The following is a 20844-nucleotide window of genomic DNA, read 5'->3' as shown; positions in this document are numbered from 1 at the left end:
TGGCTATTCAGTAATTTGCAATGAATGCTCAGTAATCGCTTAACAGCTTATGCAGGCCAGAGTTTCAAACGTGGGGAATGTTGCGGAAGGTTAGTAATAAGAAACAGCGCAAGAAGCAGAAGACACTTACCGACATGCTACGGGAAACGTCCACAGCAAAAACAGTTCGCTGGATCGTTTTAGGTTTTTGCTGGACTTCTTCAAAATCCACTTGGATGGGTTTGGACATGTTGGGTGGGGGCAGCCTGAATGCAAAGTTGAAAGCTTGTCACTTACTAAGAAGGCACGTGCCAAGACAGGTATCGACAGATAATACGACGAACAGCGAGGGCATAGTTCGAAGCAACGGTAAGATTTTGACGTAATAGTTATTTGAAAACCCGCAAGGTAGGTAGAAGTAATTGATGAAGGGATAATTAGACACCCACCGAACAGTAGCAGTTGCTCCAAACGAAACCCATACGGGTTCCTCGAAAGAAAAGCCTGGCAGCTGAGGAAAAATTCACCCTGGTTCAGGATTCGAAACGCTAAATCAAATTCTTGCCTTTGCTTCGAGTGGTTGACAAATTCGACTTTGCCGGGATGCCTCAGATGGTAGAGCGGCTGTTCCGGTAAGGCGGTGGTCCTGGGTTAGAGTGCCAGACCAACACGAATTTTTCTTCACGTGCGACACTTTTTTTGGAGGAACCCTTATGGGTTTCTTTTTTAGCAATTGCTACAATTCGGAGGGTGCCTCATTCTCTCTTCATTAACTACTTATATCCACATTGTGGGTTTCTGTAGAAATATTACGTCGAACCACTTTCATGTTGTGGTGCCTCCTGATGCTGTTACGCTTCATTTCTTATTCTCGCCACGTCTGCAGTGGTGTGCAGCCGTCAGCAGGCACATGCTTTTCGAGGTATTTTGGCGTTTTTTTTTACTTTCTTCTCTTTTATGCCGCTCATGAGTGCTTAGCTTGGGCTGGAAAGGCTCGTGCACAACGCAAATACAGAATGATTTTGGTAGTACACTTCAAGGTATATCGGCGGTGTTCCTTGTCGGGATAGTAATAAACTGAGCCAATTGATGCATGTCGAAGACGAGTTTGAGTAGCTGAACTGCTACCCGAAACAAATGGCAATAGACAAGCGACCTACCTGTCTGTCACCCTCTTTCCCGTGTTTCAGTGCAACTTCTCATGCCTGCCTTGGTCTTTGTTGTGCTGTGATTCTCGTGGTCCACAGGCTTTGTGCACAACGTCACAATGGTTTCAATGGTTCCGGCCCACGTTTTCGATAGTGGGGCTCAATGTTGTAAGATTTATGCATTGCATTTGATTGATTGCATTGATTGCATTTGCATAGCATTGATTTATGCATGCATTTATGCATTGCTTTTTTCTGTGTGCTGGTGGAGGGCTTTTGTACTAAGTGCTGTCTGTGGAGCTAAGTGATCTTTTGCACGCTTTGTTGCTCTCCTGTACGTTTACATAGCTGCTTTGTACAGCGTGCACTATTACGTGCTTGTATCGTTTGTAGGCACAAGCTACATAGTGTCACGTGGTATTAAACAGTCAATATTTTTGCATATTACATAAAGCTTCGCTGTGCTCTACAGCTTGTAAGGACAAATTTCATTGCCAGTGGTACTATTTCAGAAGATGCCTTAGGTCTGCTACAATGATAGAGCAGATGCTATAGCTGTTGATATCTACTCTGGGATTTTATCCTAATCACTGCATGTAGAGAAGCTAAAAACCGGTCACTTTAGGCGTCTCAAGCTACTTCGTATACCTTACCCTTGCATTTTGAAACGTGCCTTAACTTGAAGCCCACACGTGGTTTGGTCAAGATAAAGCCCGTCATGAACGCGCCTAAGGAAAGGCAATGATTGTCTTTGCAACGTCAACTGCAGTCGTTATACTGACTAAATCAATCATGAGCTTCAAGTAAACATGCATATCTGAGTGCGGGGTAAGTAGTAAGCTATGTGCCTGCATAGTTGAAAAGCTTCTGTCCTCTTTTTCATGTTTAGGATGCTCAGGCTAGCCAGCAAGAGATCGATCTTCCAAATACGCTTTTCCCTTCAGGCCCACATAGCATCCTACCATGTACCGTTAGGAGTTCGGACAAATAGGTAGCTGTCTAACTTGTAATCACAGTAATGACTAGAAGGCTAAACGTCACTATCCTCAGCGCAGAACATTAAAATTCGCTCTGAAGCGGCAACACACTGCAACATGTTTCCTTTGTAGTACAGCTGCGGGGGCCAGTGCAATTAACCACTGCTGCCATGTTGAGCCCAGAGTATGAACACCAACCTGATAACGCTACGGAGGTATAGATGTAGCAACTTGTCTTCAGCATCAGCTGAATCAATGACTAGACCTTTCGTGGCACCTGATCGCATTAAAACGAGTGCTGTGTGTTTTCAAAGTTGTGACAAATGTGGAATCCTGTTGCCTGGTGTCAGGCTGAGTACATGAAAACCATTGAGACTGTTTAAAAGGAACGGGCTGATTGATACTGCTACGAGGGCGTCTACGCACTCTCAGCAGCATGATGTAGCCTGGTGCCACTGCACTTGATTGACTGGTGCATCCGAAGTGTGCTGTGGTACCAGGTAACCACTAACTGCCATTACATTGACATTCCTTATGTATCCATGCATCTACACACGAATTGGCTGTAGTCTCACTCGCACGGAAATATGGTATAGCTATTCTAGTTGAATAAGTTATAGAGCATACGATTTCTGTACTTATACTGCATGCTCACTTATTCTAGGAAAATGACTTCTTCATCGAGTGAGAACAATATGTTAAAACTATCTTTTATGCAGCAGCTGTGTTCCAAATTCTTCTCCTTTATGGAGAAGATATTCTGGCACTCTTCTGCTTCCGAGGGTTGCCTGCTTCTCTTACAGAATTTATTATTGTGCTAACGTATTGGTGGTTTTCACATTGGTTTTCCTCTAGAATATTGCTGTTATTGGCCTTCAGCTGTTGCTCTCTCTTATGTTTCACTACGTTATTTATATAATTCTTTGTTTGCAGAATACAAGGCTGGTGAAATAGTGCTTTGATATTTGTATGTGCGAATCCAGTTTTTTTTTTTCGCGAGAAATAAGTCGCATAATGGCCCCTTTGTGTTTTATTTTACTGGAGAGAGTGCAACTACCACTGCGCTGTTGCTCACCTAAGAAGAACTTCTATCGTGTTCTATGAGATAAGTGTTCCTTTTCAATCGTTGCTTTTACTGGGTTATTCAATTTATTTTTTTGCGTTTTTATGCTTAGCTGTTACTTGTGTGTGATATTTTTGTATTGGTTCGTGCGTTAAGTGTTCCTTGTGCCTTTCAGAAACCAAGAGATGGCATTATGTAGTATTCTAAGCGTTTACTTTATTGTCATGAGACAGCTGCAGTCTGCCATTGTATATAACTGCAAATATTGTGTATATTTGCAGTTATATACGTACTATATCCATTACGTAGTTGTCAAACGGTTGATACCAATAAGAACTTTCACAAGAAATATGTTGGTGGTGACAACGAAGCTTTTCTTCGCTTAGTAAGAGTGGCACTTTGATTTGTTGTCCCAAACAGTCCAGGACTGTCTCAGAAGCTGCGTACGCAAATATTCACTGGCTGTAGTAGCGTCTCAAGCAGTCTGGGGCAGTCTGGGACAACAAATTGAAGAGACCCAGTGCATGCATGCATTACGAATAAAAGAAGCAGCCAAAAATAGTATAATGAATGTCCTATGGACGTAAGTGTGCTTAATATTAATATCCGTTAGATGTAACATATATCCAGCGCTGACATCCCCACAACGTATTACTTACACGTTCCGGATGCATTTGCGATGATTCATAGTACATCTGTGCAACGCTTTCGGGATAAATCTGGATTTCTAATCGACATCCTGGATCTCCAAGGTGCACCATATTATGCACATCTAATGGATGTATCTGGCAATCTGGGTAGTTACAGCTAACAGCTTTGTTACACGAGTTATACAAAGGAATTAGCTTTTTTCCATTCATTAGGCAGGGAGCAGTTTAGTAAAGGTTTATTGAAGATGAGACACAAGTATTTAGACACCTATTCTGCGTATCACGTTATAAAATTTTGGATATTGTGGGGTCCAGTTCCTTTTTTGGATCTAAGTTTAGCAGTAGAGTAAGTACTTCTGCCTCATCTATTGTGATTGGCTCAATTATACTGCTGCAGGCTGTCAAAAGATCTGGTGTACTTTGGTCATCGGTACTGAAGACTGATTTAAAATACGAGTTTAATGAGTTTGCGCTGTCTTTGCTTTCTTCCGGTGTTAATGTGTTGGTGGAATCATTTTTTGGGGTTTAAGTAGTTCCAAAATTTTGAGGGGAATTTGTCAGAAATGGATGTGTCTATAACAGATTATACATTTACATTAATAAAGGGAAAATGAGACAGCCACCCAAAAGTAGCTAAGTACTACAATGTAAACCCATACGGGTTCCTCGGAAGAAAAGCACCGCAGTTGAGTAAAAATTTGCCCCAGTCCGGTACTTGAACCCGGGACTACCGCCTTTCCGAGCAGCCGCCCTACTGTCTGACCTAACCAGGCGGCTAGCAGATGGTAAGCGAAGCCGAACTTATCAAGAGCTCAGAAGCAAAGACAAAAGTTTGACGTATTGGTTCTATAGAAACCCGCAAGATGGAGAGAAGTAATAAAGGGAAAATGAGATATCCATCCAAACGTAGCTAAGTGCTACAAAGGAGGACCTAAGAAAAGGAGTAGCGAGCCAAGTGCTTCGAGAAACCCGTATGGGTTTCATTTGTAGCACTTGGCTACATTTGAGTGTATGTCTCATTTTCCCTTTATTAGTTACTTCTCTCCACCTTGCGTGTTTCCGAAGAACTATTACATTATACATGTACAAATAAGAACGCTACAGGAACATATGAGGTGTGACCCCCTGACCAGACTAGCTTGCAGCAAGATACGCTCACTACGCTCCTTAGAAAGAAAAATCTTTTTTATTGCGCAAAATGCAAAAAGGAAAGAAGAAGGCGACTGGAAAGAACGTACTTTTGTCGCCTTAACATATTCTACCGGCATTTTGCTCAATAAAACAATTTTTCTCGACTAAATAATGTTTCATCAAGCAGCCCAAAGCAGCCACCTTTCGGCCGCGCTACGCAAAACATCCAAATATACCACTCTGTTCGAGCTCATATAGGCATGCTCTGGGCCGCATGACTCCGCACAATTGCAACCGCATCTTGTTTTAAAACAGACCAATTTACTCGGGCATACTAGCGCTGTGCCTTCGTTCCCTTCTGTTGTCTTCGTGCTTTGTTGCGCTCTGCCTCAAGTTATGCGAGATATGTTGGCCGAGGCTTGCCTGACTGGTTAAGCTGCACACAAATGGTAACTGAAGATATTGAAGAAAGGAAAAAAAAATCTAGTTTCGCTCTCAGTAGCGAGGACCAAATTTTCACATTCATTTTTTACCACAATTTTCTTAGAATGAAGCAAAATTCTGTCTTGGACCTTACATGGAATGAAATGATTCCTTAAAAAATGATATATCGGTCCATTGAATTAAATTCATTTGTAAGAACGCTTCTGTGATTTTTGTATTTTCCCATAAATTTTTTTAGTGTAAATATTCCAAAGGGTACGAGAACTCTTTTCACAGGCTGTCTGCTTTTCTGCGCAGGTGGCGGTTTTTTGCGTGTTTTTGTTTTAGCCATATGGACCCATGCTGTTCACATCAACTGTTAGCAGTTATTGAATGGGGGTAATAATGGCCAAGTTTGTTTTACCATTGCTATGGCGCTAAAATTACGCAACGACATAAGAAGTTCAGTCGCTAGAAAGGTGTCGGAAATATGCTGCATGTGGTTTTTGTTTATGGGTAGTAGGGCGCATAAACGAATTATATAAATGATATGTAACTGATGTACTGCAAAACGAGCACCCGGTATAAGCCAGAACTGCATATTCATGGCTAACGAATTCATGCTTATATATGAACATCTGCGAATTGGTTATATTTATTGTAAATATTATTCTCATCAGCCAAAAAACGAGTGTGTTCTATGCTGTGTCTTAGTTCAATGGCACTAAAAATATTCTGTAGATGATAGTGCTCACGGTCGCCAGAATCTGCTAGAATAAATAGCTCTTGTGAAACTATCGTCTCCTAAATTTTCAACTAGAAGGGGCAAACTATGTTTTGATTATTTATGGCTGCGTTATGCATCGTAACAACTTTTTTTCTGAGCTTAGAAAGGAATCAAAAGTTATGTCACACTTCATGCTGTGCAGCCTCTACCGAAAGTGTACATAGCGCCACACGTAAAAGACAGGAGTTGATTTGCAGTCAGAACTTCTTCGCGTAATCTTATGCTGGAGGAGTGCAACACTGTTTTACACTTTCACATAAATAATTATAATCTCCGTACAATAAAAAACCTAAATTATTCCAAAAGGGCGTTTTATGGCTCAGCAGAGGCATTCATACATTTTAATTTTTCATTTCATACCAGCACAAACAGGACTCTATAAAAGCATACACCACTGGCATTTTTCTTCCGCAGTGCGATGTTACTTTTAGATCATTCATCACTTCACCTGAAACAGCCTTCAAGCCCATATAACTCAATATTTTCACCTGCTCTACAAATTCAAGAACTAGTAGCCATGCATTTCAGGGTGAGCTCACTGGGAGGAAACATCCGTCGACCGCCTTAAAATGGCGAAAGAGGTGTACAAGCAGAAAGCTGTCAGTTTATAAAAAAAAAATATTCCACGTACTCTTTGAAGTCATCATTCTTGCTGATGACCTCCCAAGTTGAAGCACCATCGCACATCTTGTTATGCAGGTTCGGTGCAAAACGGTTGTGTGGGTGGCTTCCATTCTTGCCTTCACAAAAATGACTTATCTGTAATGTAACAGCAGGCGCCTTATTAGAGCGCGTAATAATACCTCTAAAAATTCACCAATATTAAATAGCACTCAAGTTTTTGTGGCGTCTGAAAGAAATCATTGGTCTGTTTAGAATGCATCGCGAAGATCTGACCGAGGAAGGATTATCAACGCGTAGGTTACCAGTAAAGAGGCACAATGGAAAATTATACACTTCCTTTATTTTCCCATTTCACTCACAGTTTACGAAACCTCTCGCAAGTTTCAAGGCTCGCCGGTACATAAAACAATGCAAGTTGGTACCATTCACTGTGATACAGTAAAGCTTTTGACATTCTCAGTTTATGCTTCTGCTCAAGTTAAAGCATTTTGCTATAAAATTTCCAGCTGCCATACCTTTACGGTGTTATCTTATTTACAGCTTATCTTATCTTAGAATAAGTTGCGAAACGTCTTTGCATAAGGCCGCTAGCGGCGTGCCTCGTGCGTCAGTACTACGATTCAGTTCAGTGTGTTTGAGTTTATTCTCCATTCAATAGCAATTAATATAAAATAAAATACAATCTTTATTATGCATAAGGAAAACAAAGTACATATAGCAGGCCTACCAAAGCCTGAGAGTGCTTGACTGGTAGTGCCTGACAGTCAGGTCACAGAAAATTGCACAGGGATAATAGCGGAGTTAGCTATTAGCGGGTCGGAGCAAAATGTTGAACAGTTATACAAAATAATACATCAAACATCGACAATTATTAAGTTATTTCTTTATCTCAGGTCTTGTGTTTGCTTCTAACACAGGCATTGGCAACATATTAAATATGGCTGGAACATAGTATTGCCGCGTTCTCCTTCCGTACTTTGTCGCAGTCTTGGGGATGACGTAGGGCTCCTTCGGTCTTAAGGAGCGGACAGGGGTATATCATGTTTTAAAATCATTATTCCAGAAGTGTTTAATTACAACACTTTCGGTAATCAGAGAAGTGAAGTTTGGGAAATTCTACAACCTAAAGACGTCTGCATCTTGCTTTGGACACAAATCGTAAGCCACTGTTGACAGCAGTGAACGTAAAATTGAATTAATTCTTGAGCTCCACCTAAGAGTGCAATGGCCATACACAGTCGAGCCATAACGTAGCACACTGTAGAGTAACGCATGCACAATAATTTTTCGAACGGTGACTGGCATAAGACATCGCATATTGTATAATACACAGGAAACCGCGCGCAGCCTTTTACAGATGTGGGATAATTGCGAGTTCCGTAAAAGATCACAGTCAAATAGCAACCCAAGATACTTAACAGAAGATGCATTTTTAACAGGTTCACATGTACATCCAAAACACTCTGATGTGTGTAAGAATAATGGTGTCGTAGGCAGGATTTTTTTCATGGGGTTATGGAAACAGACAAGTCGCGTTTTAGAAGGGTTGATGCCTAATAAATTAGCCGCAAACCAGTCCATAGCTTTAGTTGCCTCATTCTGTAAGGAATGAACAGATAGAACAGCTGAACAGATAGTATGCGGACGAGGGTCCCAAAGTCAATGACTGCAATGGGACCCAGGTTAAATCACTTGTTAACTTCTTAAATAATGTCTCTTCGACTTGGATTTCTTCCCGTCTCTTATAGGCCGAATCTCATGAAAATTTAGGTTGTTATTGACTCGTGCCATGCAGTGCGAGTTTAATTTTTCTGAATGGTGTATTATCATTAACCTCATGCTCAATGCTGTTAAGAGCAGAGATGTGACTTTTTCTCGTGAAACAGCAAGTATCACGTTTCCTTATTCTGCAGATTCTGTGCGGCTGTGTGAGGCCTTTATGTTTAAAAATATTCGCGAACTCTTTGCTACAACGTTCACTTTACTGCTCGGACTAAACGCTATGTGGGTTCTGCTTGCAGACTATAAAAAATACAATTCTTCATCAATCGTAAGCAACAATGTGTTAGCCTTAACTTCAATAACCGTTGGTTGTGTGGACTACGGAATGACACCTTTAAATCCAGCTGTGACATTGCAAAGTGGGTCCTGTTACATTTCGCCTACGATGCGCGGTATAGCCGGCGCGGATGCAACGGGCGCCGGGGCTTCATTCAAAGCGGCGGACATTTTGGCCCGTTCGGCGCTGCCGCGACGCCTCCCCGCCAAGCGCGTCCAGGCATGTTTCGATGCCACGTGTATTCGCGTGTGCGTGTGTGTGTGTGTGCATGTTGGTGCCCACGCTTGTCAAAGCGCGGTAGCCGGGGAGAGGAGCTCCCCAAGTGTGAAGCGAGGAGGCCTGATTGGCGCCGGCCCGGCGGATGAGTCACTACACTCGTCTCAACATGTCTTTCAGCTTGTCCGTGCCCCGCTGTCACGTGGCCTCATCCCGTGACCTTTCTTCTTGCCCTCGACTCCGAGAGTATGAAAGCAGCTGCCCCCGGACGCCAATAGAGAGGCTCTGATTTTTTCTATTGAGTAACGTGGTCTCCCGTCTCTCCACTTCAGTCGACCTGACTAGCCGCTCTTTTGCGATGCTAAAACAAACAAGTTGTTCTGTTAGCAGTCGACTCATGCTTTGCCAGGACCTTGGGATGCTTCCAGTTGTGCCCCAGGCCACCAGGCCAACGCTACCCTTGGGGCTTGCGACCCAGCTGCAACAACTCGCGCCAGCGGCGCGATTCCAACAACGGGTGTCAGCACTGAGATTCCAACAGTTCACAATAAAATTGGCATATGGCATTTTGCTTTCCTAACACCAGCCCTGCAACATATTGTTACGTTGTCTAAGTCCAGCATAAAAAGATGTATTTACAGTATTTACAAGCGAGATAACGACACATAAATAAGACGGCTGTCGAGGCCGATTCCTCCAACACACGTTAAATCGTCTTCTGACTGGCACCACTCTTGCTTGCGTCGTAACAATACTGGCACGTGGTAGTGACGGTCAAGAAACACAGCAGCATAACTGTCAATAGTTTGACTAATCTTTTTATTGGGCGAACGTGTGCCCACAAAGACAAGTTTTATTGTACTCAAACCGCAACGATCACCGCTAACACAGTTGGCGATCGTCGAGAATCTGAACTGCCGGTCATGCGCGTCGGCTTTTACACATAAATCATGCAAGGTTCCAGAGTAACAGCAGGTGCCCACGTGTTTTCCAACAAGTACCACACCATTCGCTTCGCTCATACAATCAGATTACAGAAACCCTGGCGACAACCTGCAAGGCATAGAACCATCGATAGCATTCCAGCAAGTTCCAATCATGCAGGCGTGTCTTGCGCTGAGCGTTAATGAGTGTTAGCGTGTTCTTATTGAGTGAAATGCAGTCCCCGAGAAAAGAAAGGATAAATAACCACACGTGTCAACACCCCCCTCTTAAACATCATGATTCCGATGCTACAAACAAGAGCACAAGAAACTAAAGCACATACAGTCAAGCGAAATAAAGAAACGAAGTCCCTAGTTAGCGTTGGTAGAAGTGCTCAACGCGCAGAGCATGGACTATTTCAGGCCGAATGAAGTGCCGCTGCGATTGCGAAATGCCGTCTCACACGACTAGAAACGCCAGCGCGGCAATATGTCGGATGACCTTGTGGGGTCCGAAGTACCGTCGCGAAAGCTTCTCGCTAAGTACTCGACGGCATACTGGAGTCCAAACACGATCACGGTCGCCGGGCTTGTACTCGACGTAGCGTCACCCAAGGTGGTAGCACCGGCTGTCGGTCCTATACTGGTTTTTAATCCACAGGCGGGCGATCTGTCGTGCTCCTTCGGCGAGCAGGAAATAGGCGGCGACGTCGAGATTCTCTTCGTCGGTAACGTATGGCAACATGGCGTCGAGAGTCTTCGAAGTGTTTTTACCGTAAACCAGCTTGAAAGGCGCGATCTGCGCTATTTTCTTTCACCGCCATGTTGTGAGCGAAGGTTGCGTACGGCAGGGCTACATTTCATGATCTGTGCTCAACGTCGACGTACATCGCTAACATGTTGGTGAGCGTGTTGTTGAGATGTTCCGTTAGGCTCTTCGGTTGCGGGTGGTAGGCAGTGGTAATCCGGTGACTTGTCTGACTATTGGCGGCGAGGAGTTACGGAGTCGCCATCTATCGGAAGCGCCTCGCTGGCGTAGTATGAGGGATCACGTGGCGCGCTCCTCATAGGTCTTGCTGTCAGCGCTCACTGAGAACACCACGCGCGGGCTCTCCCGGACATTTCTGTAAGTACTTTCGAAACGAGAGAAGTTTATTACTGACAAAATAATAGTCTTGGGCAAATTGAAAGCACACAATCGTTTGCAGACGCTATCTCTTTACCGACTACGTCCAGTGAACGCCACTACTCACGGTCGCCGCCATGGAGTCTCCCGAACCGGCTCCTTGCGTGAACGGTAGGTAAACGCTGAGAGCAAACTATGTGAAATATGTTCTTATCGTGTTTGCATAACTAAATGAAGTGTAACAGAACGAAGCCTCAATGCAGCGATCACGCAGATTCGCAGCGATCGACTGCGCGTCTGCATGCTTGTCCGTGCACTGTTTCGCTTTTTTTTTCCTCTTCTAATTCTTGGACGTTTCAATAATATTTCTCGAGTTTCGTCGCACTGTATGTTTATTGGTGTTTGCAGCGTGAGATTTCCGGCTGCTTCTTTTATGTAATCCAGAGCACAGAATTCAAAACACAAACATGACCACATGCCATGCTTCTTTTAATTTGCTTCTTGCCGCTCCCTTTCCGCTCCTGTGAACTTGCCAGTATCTATAGCATCGACAAGTTAATAGACCAAACCGTCATGACATAAGTCGGGCAGCGGACTCGGGCGAGCGTCTCAGTGCGCGTATTCCGAACATGCAGACCCGGCACCGTAGCAGAAATCTTCCTCGCGTCTGCGCTTGCTGCATACCCGAGTTGTAGCCGATGACTGTTTGCCGCTTTTATGTTTCGCGAGCCAAGCTTCACGCAGCTTCTTGTCCTGCGGCTACGTGTGAACAAGGCTGACACTGGCCTCCGTTACGTGCGTCCGGCCCTGCAGCACCGAGCAGTGGCCACTACCTGTTGCCACTACCTGTTGTAGTGCTTTCAAGCGTTGTAAAGGAGACACTCGAAGCGGGAAAATTTCGCCAATAAATGAAGACCGCAGCGTACGAGGGAATTTAAACTGGTTTTCAGCTCGCTTCGGCACACCCGAAGCAGCCGACGCGGCCGCTAGGTGCACGTGATCCCTCCTAGCACGTCACGCCGATGGTGGCGCCAGCTTTTCCAGTGGTGGAGCTCGAGGCCAATAGTGAGGTTGTCCTCGATTGCGTCGTTTACTCCTTGTGGAGCATGCACAAAATCCATACCTTCGATTTCTTTTGCGCAGAAGGTCGGAACTCTGCGCAATGTCACAGAGTGTCTTTTCCTCCGAAATCAGCGGCTCTCCTAGACTTAGTGTCAGCGTCGCCGCTACGCATCACAACTCAGCTCCTTCTTCAGCTCAGCTCAGTTGTGAAAGCCGTTCCTCTGTCAGTAATGAGAACTTCTGGCGCACCATGTCTCATCGGGAGGTTTTCGATGAAAAAGTTGGCTAATTCCGCTGCACAACCTTCGGGCAGGGATTTCGTTTCGGCGTAGCCGGTAAGGTGCTCGGTAGGCACGACGACACATTTGTTTCCAGAGGTTGACGTCGAAATGGGACCCAACATATCCATCCTCAACTGCCCAAACGGTAGGTAAAGAGGCTCGATCGGCTGTAGTAAACTAGCTGGACTTGTTGGTAGTGCCTTGAGTAGCTGAGAGTCTCAGCATGTCTTGACGTAATGGGTGACGTCGGCGGTCAAAAGGGGCGAGAAGTACTTCTCTTGTATTCTTGCAAGCATACGGGAAAACCCAATGTGCCCGGAAATCTGATCGTCATGCAGGGCGTGCTGCTGAAGCCAAAGTGCTGCTGGAACAAGGAGACGGTGGCTTGCGCGGACTGGGGCGTTCTTTTTACGAGGACGTCGTTGCGCAAGAAAAACGAAGACAGTCCACGCTGAAATACTCTAGGGACAACGTCGGTATTGCCTTCTGAGCATTTCACAAGGCTTCGTAACTCCGGGTTCACTCGTGGCTGTTCAGCGAAGTCGTCTGCAGTTATTGTTCCTGGGAAGGCGTTCCTCAAATAATGGATGGGAAGGTCATCTCAAGCGAATAGGCACTTTACCGGCTTCTGGGTGAGTCCAGAAGACTTGATAGCCTCCACTACTATCTGGTGCCGCCTCAGGTGATCCTAGAAATTAGTGGCACAGAATACAACGTCATGCAAACAGTAAAGACAAGTCTGCCACTTTAGTCCTGCCAAGATTGTGTGAACGTTGCAGGCGCAAAGTCCGAATGGCATCACCTTAAACTTGAATATACTGCCTGGCGTGATAAACGCGGTCTTCTCTCGATCCCTTTCGTCGACTTCAATTTGTGTGTAACCAGACTCGAGGTCAATTGACGAAAAGTACTTAGCATACAGAGTCGTTCTGCAGAGTCAGTCAGTCGGTCGGTCGGTCGGTCGGTCGGTCGGTCGGTCGGTCGGTCGGTCGGTCGGTCGGTCGGTCGGTCGGTCGGTCGGTCGGTCGGTCGGTCGGTCGGTCGGTCGGTCGGTCGGTCGGTCGGTCGGTCGGTCGGTCGGTCGGTCGGTCGGTCGGTCGGTCGGTCGGTCGGTCGGTCGGTCGGTCGGTCGGTCGGTCGGTCGGTCGGTCGGTCGGTCGGTCGGTCGGTCGGTCGGTCGGTCGGTCAGTCAGTGTTTTATTTTCACCAAACAAAAACATTTGTGAAAAGGGGGAGACGGCGAAAAAGCTGCGGATACTGCAGCTTGACTAAGCACCGCCCACCCTGTAGTAGCAATGACAGGGTAAATGTACAAGTAAAAAGATAATTATACAAGCAAAAAGTGAATAATTTAAAGTGACAGGGTAAACACTCAAGCGAAAGCAAATAATTATTACACACCCGTACGAAAAATTGTACACATGGGATCATTCTGGATATAATAAAGCAAGAGAAGACAAATGGGCATCAATGATACATGTAACAATGATATAATGCAATATAATTTAAGAAATGCGCAGTTACAAAAACAAGCTAACTACATTGATGGGGTTTAGTGTTTAGATTTCGATGTCTTGCTGCTCATATGCATTAGGAGTGCTTGGTAATGTGTAGCTAAGCCTTTGCGTTCCGTAAATAGTGCGTGAGAATGGAGTTTTCCAGGGGGGTTTATACCAATGGAAGTAAATACTTTCAGTAGGTTCAAGATTTGCAATTGTGAGAAATGTGTCAAGCTTCCCGCGAGTTGCACTAATGTAGGATTGCAGCAGCCTGCATTTGTATATATTGTTCGCCGTAACAATCTTATGCTTCACAAAAAGATGGCTGGTGTGTTCAAGGTATGGTATGTTCTCTATTGCCCTAAAAGCTTTATCCTAAAATATTTTTAGCTTATTTAAATTGGTTAATGTAGTGTTTCCCCATATTAAAGCAAAGTAGTTCAAGTGAGCATGGAAGAGAGTTTGATAAATAAGTCGCTTTATGGTAAGAGGCAAAAGATATCGACAGCGATTTAAAGCACCAACCACGCGTCTCAGCTTTAAGCTAATCTGATCTATTTGGTCATTCCAGGATACATATGTTCATTAAAAATTACTCCAACCGTCTTTATTGATTTGGTTACTGAAATTTTGTATGGGCCTAGGGTAACATGGTGAGGTAACTGTGAGGATGTGCCAAGTGCTCGAAAAAGGACACATTTTGTTTTTGTTTTATTTAGCGTTAAATTGTTTTTAGTGCACCAATCGCGAAGCTTAAAACAGGTGTTTGCTGCTAGTGCCTCGAGAGTACCTTTCTTCCAGAAAAAATAGTGTGCAATCATCAGCATAAATTATAAATTTGCAAAATTCGTCGATGTGGATTATGTCATTGATGTAATATAAGAACAATACAGGCCCTAGAATGCTGCCTTGTGGCACCCCGGTTTTAATTGGTTGTGTGCGTAATTTAAAGCCATTTATTTCAACGTACTGAGACCGCGCACTCAAATACGACTGAATAAGTTTGAGCGAGATTCCTTTAAATCCGTAGCATTTTAACTTATTTAACAATAATTCATGACTTACGCGATCAAATGCCTTACTGAAGTCCAAATATAATGCAAGTGTCAAAAGCCTGTTTTCAATATTATGTAATATGATTTCTTTTTGTGCTAGTAGAGCGCTCTCAGTTGAACGTTTCTTTCTGAAACCATACTGACATTCGGTAATAAGGTCGTACTTTCTAGAGAAGATCTCAATTCTATCGTTTATTATTTTTTCAAGGCATTTCGAGAAAATGGGGAGTATGGATATTGGGCGATAATTGCTTAAATTGTTTTTGTCTCCTGTTTTGTATATTGCGGTAACTTTTGCTAGTTGCATGAGCGTTGGAAAAGTACCTGTTGATAACACCAAGTTGTAGATATGTGTTAGTACTTCCGCTATGATATCTAATACATGCTTTATTGGTCGCGTTTCTATGCCATGAGAATCACAGCCGCGGCTGTTTTTTATTCTACTGAATAGTGCAATTACTTCAGAACTGGAAGTTGGTTTAAGAAAAAGCGTGTTTGGTATCGGATTTATGCCGGTTGTTGTTTGTGCGCTGTGGCTGGCATTTCCTATTTTCACGAAGAAATCATTGAATTGTTCTGCAAGCTCACTTCCGTTTAACGTTTTTCCGTCTATTTCTAGATTTCCGATTTTTGTGGGAGTGGCTCCTTTATTCAGTACTTCATTTAGTTTGTTCCACATGGCATTACGTCGCTCTGGACGTTGTGGATCGAATATGTGGTAGTAGTAGTCCCTTTTTGCCCTTTCCTTTTCTTTATTCAACCTATTTCTAACAGTCTTGTATTCAGTCCATAAGTCCGCATTACGTGTTTTAACGAACTGCTAGTAAAGTTTATTTTTATGGTTTATCTGTCGCTTTAGATAGTTTGTTACCCATGGTTTCCGAGATTTGTTTGGTCTGTGATATGTCTAATGGGTCATCTATGCGTGGAACGGGGTATACATCTTTCTTTGTGATCTTGTCCAAGCGGCGATAATCGACGCAGAAGGGCAGAGTTACATCCATATTCTTTAACAATACCACAGGAGACGCCCAGTGGCTTTTCGAAGGCTATATGATGTCATGCAGCATTTCGTTGACTTGTTGCCTTATAGCTTCTCATTCTCGCGACGACACCCGGCAACTGCTCTGGTGGAGTGGTCGAGTAGATTCTTCGGTTATTATGCGATGCTTTGCAAGGGGCGTTTGCCGAGTCTTTGATGGCGAGGAAAAGCAGTCATTGTATTGTCGGAGAATACTTTCGAGCTATTGTTGCTTATGTCACGGGGAGGCTTGCATTTATTTCGAAGACTGTTTCGGGAAGTATGGTCGCCGAGGTGGATGTGGCAGAATTGGAGAGGAGAAACGCCTTGCTGGTTTCCACAATTTCCTCGAGGGATGCGATTGTCGCGTTCTTTTTTACGTGCTTGAACTCCTGGCTGGAGTTGGTCAGCATCACTTTCGCTTTTCCTCCATACCATCATGTGATCCCTCTTGCGGCGAAAATTTCATGATCGAGCAGTAGACGATGAACGCTCTTTATGGCGGTGTATGTGATCGTTTCTGGCTGTGGTCGCGGCGATGGCGGTAGCACCTGAGGAACTCCAAGTGATCGCTGTAGTTGCTTCCAGACCATGTCAGAGACCGAGGCCACCTGAGGTTGCGATGAAGAGAAGATCTTGCGCAGTTCTTCGCACACTATGGCCCCGATGGTCTTTTGGAAGTCGTCGGAGCCCACTGTTTGGATGGCACACTGCTGCGTGGGCACTTGGCGGTAATATTGCCTAGTGCGCATTTGCAGAGGTGCAAAAATGATCTAATAAATTAAGGGGTTTTACGTGCCAATACCATGATCTGATTGTCAGGCATGCCGTAGAGGGGGACTCCGGAAATTTTGACCACCTGGGGTTCTTTAACGTGCTCATAGATGTAAGTACAAGAGTTCGAAAAGCTTCTCGATCGTCGTTGCCTCTGTCAAGAATTGGGCTACGGTTTACGGCGGGTTGCGGATAGGTCCGGCAAAAAGTTCTTACTTGATGTCCCGCATCAAGGAGTGGTCTTTCTTCGCCTCCGACACTAAAAGACGGTACTCTCGTCCATGAAATTCGTAATAGCCTCATTGGATGGCTGCACTCGGATTTGCACACTCGCCTGCACTCGGACAGCTGCACTCGCCCCTTGCGCCCGACGCTTGTGAATGTCTGGAGGAAGCCGTTGCGCAACAGGACCTACATTGTTAACGTGGTGTCTCGATTCTCGATCCACGTCCTGGCGAACCACGTACTCGCGAACCACGTCCAATGCGAAATAGACATGTCGCACTGCTCTTCCAGGCGTTCATACCATTTCATACGTCTCCAGCAAGCTTTCTGGGTCCTCAAATCTTGATCGGCGGAACATTGGTGCTTCCCCGTGCTCCTGTAGCAGGATGGCTGTTGGCGATGCTGGGGCTACCAATGTAGCTGCTGTCGTGGCCGTGCACTTCCTGGTATTTGCAGGTAGCAGTCCGTATACTGGTAACAGTCCCTGCTGCCTACGGCTAGCTGGGTGGTTTTCGAGGACGTTGGACTTGTCCTCAGGTGTCGGGTTTGTATCGCGGCTTTGCGGGGGCGTTCGGTACATGAGCGCACTAGCACCTTCACCAGGTGTCACGTGCTAGTGACCGCCAAGAAACGCAGAAACTGTTAATAGCTTGACTAACTTCTTATTCGGCGAACCTGTGCCCACAAAAGCAATTTACACTCGAAGTACAAGATTAGCGGCGAGCACAGTCGACGATCGTTGAAAATCTGAACTCGCGGTCAAGAGCGTCGGCTCTTCTGCATGAATTGTCGAAGTTTCCAGAGAAATTGCCGGCACCCAATTGTCTTCCAGAAAGTATCCCACAATTCGCGTCGCGCAATCAACCAGATTACACAAGCTTCGGTGACAACAGACAACGCATAGAAGTAACGATAACGTTTCAGCAAGTTATAATTATGTCGGCTCATCTTGCGCTGAGCGATAAGTTCAAGTTCTTAGTGGGTGAAATGCAGTCCCCGAGAAACAGATTGCATAAGTACACGTGCCAATATTGTTATCACTGTTGGAATATTTTCACCGCCATCACTTTATTGCCAATGATATTGGGATTACCTTAATTTTCAATTTTCATCGCCTTTGCGCTATCCTTGCCCAACCTGAACTATTCAGTTGTATAACATTTTATTGCCACGCAAAATCACCAGGCCTTTAGGCCTTTCCATGTTCCTGCCTGTCATAGTCAACGCTCAGCTGTCCACACACTATAGTATAATTATGCGGCCAGTTTGCTTAAACTGCGTATTTTCATCAAGTTTCATCAAGAGCTTGGCGCTTTTGTACTATGGTCCATTATACTATTATTCGTCATTTTCTCCCCAAATTTCTATTGAACAAAAAGTTTTTTTTTGTTGTCGGTATATTTTTACATACTTAACTTGTTTGTCATGCACATTATGTCCAGTTTTTCTGTCCTTTTCTTCATCTTTTCGTATTTTAAAAAAAAACGTTTTACCTAATGTGTGCGCTAACGTTCAAGCATCAGGTTTGGTCGTGGGTAAGGTATAATAATTAGTGATTGACTGATCATTTGATTTTGCATAATTTTATGTCAACATAGCCAGACGATAGCATTTTCCAGAACTGGTATAACAGCTTTAAGCAAGGCTTCTATGGAAGTTCTGCTTCGTGCTCATCACTACTGTAAGAATATATGTGAACCACGTTCCACTGCAATCGTGTTTTTGCATTATAATGTATACTTGAAAACGTTAGTCTGGTGAATAATTGCAGTATACAAAGTGAGGCGTCCAAGATGCTTCCGACGCCTTTCAACGCAAGTGGTCTTCGACATTCTGCAGATTTCTTTTAGTTTCCATAAATTTCAATAAATGTTCATTTGAAATGCGCATAAACAAAATGGTAGCTTTTAATGGATTTGCGCACAGCAAAACGAAGTCGTTCAGGTAGTCACAAAACATGGTCCCGAAATATTGCCCATTTTCGCATAGTTTATTCATGTACTGAGCGGGAACGAATTTGCATTTCAGGCAGATAGCATTTGTCTTCTCAGTGTTCCTTCAATATTCTGAGACTCGTTCAACTGCTAAGGTTAAAGAAGCATAACTGCTAGGGTACCATTTCACCGCGCGATCCACTGGTAGCAAAACAAAAACTCAGCAGTGCAAACAAAAATCCTGATCTCATAAAATAAGCCTAAAAGACTTCTTCCACAAAGCCGCATTCTCTGCAGGCACTCAAATGCATAATGAACCTGTCGTAGATGTGAACGACATGCGTACGAGAAGACGCCCATATTACAGAAATACTTACATTATGGAGGTAAGGCATAAACATAATGGACGAATCGACCGGGTTGTCAGTTCCTTGGAAGATCACCACTTGGCAGTTCTCGGTAAACTGGCAGTTTTCCCGCATCTTGCATTCTCCTTCAACACTAAATAAAATTTTGCTTGAGCACGAGTTCAAAGTGACCTGAAACAGTGCCACACAAAAAGGCAAGTATTAAAATCGAAACACATTCTGAAAGTTTGCGTGTATTCTGCATATATATATATATGTATGTATATATATATATATATAAATATATATATATATATATATATATATATATATATATATATATATATATATATATATATATATATATATATATATATATATATATATATATATTGCAAGTATGCATTTTGTCCTTTTGCCATCTTGAATTCAAGCGTCGGCATGGTTGCTTGAACTGAATGTTTGTATGAATGTACTTGTATGTTCCCACCCTGCTAAGATCTTGTAAAAGATCGGAGTATCTCTAAATAAATGAATAAATAAATAAGAAAAAATCTAAGCAATGCGAACTTGCCTTTGTCCTCTAAACGTCACTCTGAGACAGAACAAAACACTTCAAATCCGCTTATGAGTCATGCTTGTATAACGCAGAGAGAATGTGATAGCAGCGCCGTCTCACCAGAACAATGCGAAAGTCAAGTTTTCAGCAAGCCACTCGACAGAAGTTAGCGCAAGCCGCAGTCACAAGTTCAAGACCCAAATGGTTTTGCTTCAGAGGTTAAATTCGTAAAATTGGGTTTTCCTGGCATATTGGTATAACAACATAAAAGAGTAAGCAGCCCAAGAATGGGACTTCCAAAAAAACTTATGAAGCAGTAGCCATTTTCACCTAGGAACACATTGCAAAGAAAAAAAGAATAACGTCAGTCTGGACCAGTTTGAGCGCACGCGGTACAGAAAAGATTGTGCAGGGTCAGTAATATTGTGAATTTGGAAGCTATTCGTAAGAGAGTTGAGTATGCATATTGTCACGCAGTAGTAACACTATGCAATATATACAGACAGTATATTTATTGAAAGTATGCATTTTGCCCTTTTGCCATCTTGAATTCAAGCGTCGGCATGATTGCTTGAACTGTATGTTTGTATGAATGTACTTGTATGTTCCCACCCTGCTAAGATCTTGTAAAAAATCGGAGTATCTATAAATAAATAAATATATATATATGTATATCTAAGTAATCTGAACTTGCCTTTGTCCTCTCTCTAAACTTCACTCTGAGACAGAACAAAACACCTCAAATCTGCTTATGAGTCATGCTTGTCTAAAATGGAGAGAATGTGATAGCAGCGCGCTTTCACCAGAACAATGCGAAAGCCAAGTTTTCAGCAAGCCACTCGACAGAATAAGCGCAAGCCGCAGTCACAAGTTCAAGACCCAAATAGTTTTGCTTCAGAGGTGAAATTCGTAAAATTGGGTTTTGCTGGCTTATTGGTATAACAACATAAAACAGCAAGCAGCCCAAGAACGGGACTTCGC

The 20844-nt window shown here is 43.7% G+C and overlaps 1 protein-coding gene across 2 annotated transcripts in view; it reads right to left on the bottom strand.

Moving 5' to 3' along the window:
* LOC135897119 (calcium-activated chloride channel regulator 1-like) overlaps positions 1 to 20844 on the bottom strand; it is a 182516-nt gene that overhangs the window by 97768 nt on the left and 63904 nt on the right. For both annotated transcript variants that reach the window (XM_065425684.1, XM_065425685.1), the window contains exons 5-7: positions 19335 to 19496; positions 6790 to 6917; positions 131 to 245 (exon numbers count right to left, since the gene is read on the bottom strand). In XM_065425684.1, coding sequence (XP_065281756.1) covers positions 131 to 245; positions 6790 to 6917; positions 19335 to 19496 — 405 coding nt within the window. The remainder of the gene's footprint in view (positions 1 to 130; positions 246 to 6789; positions 6918 to 19334; positions 19497 to 20844) is intronic.

This window comes from Dermacentor albipictus, chromosome 6, assembly GCF_038994185.2.
Source record: "Dermacentor albipictus isolate Rhodes 1998 colony chromosome 6, USDA_Dalb.pri_finalv2, whole genome shotgun sequence".
Taxonomy (NCBI): Eukaryota; Metazoa; Arthropoda; class Arachnida; order Ixodida; family Ixodidae; genus Dermacentor; species Dermacentor albipictus.
Note: the sequence above shows the minus strand (reverse complement) of the source record. Positions and strands in the feature narration are given on the sequence as shown.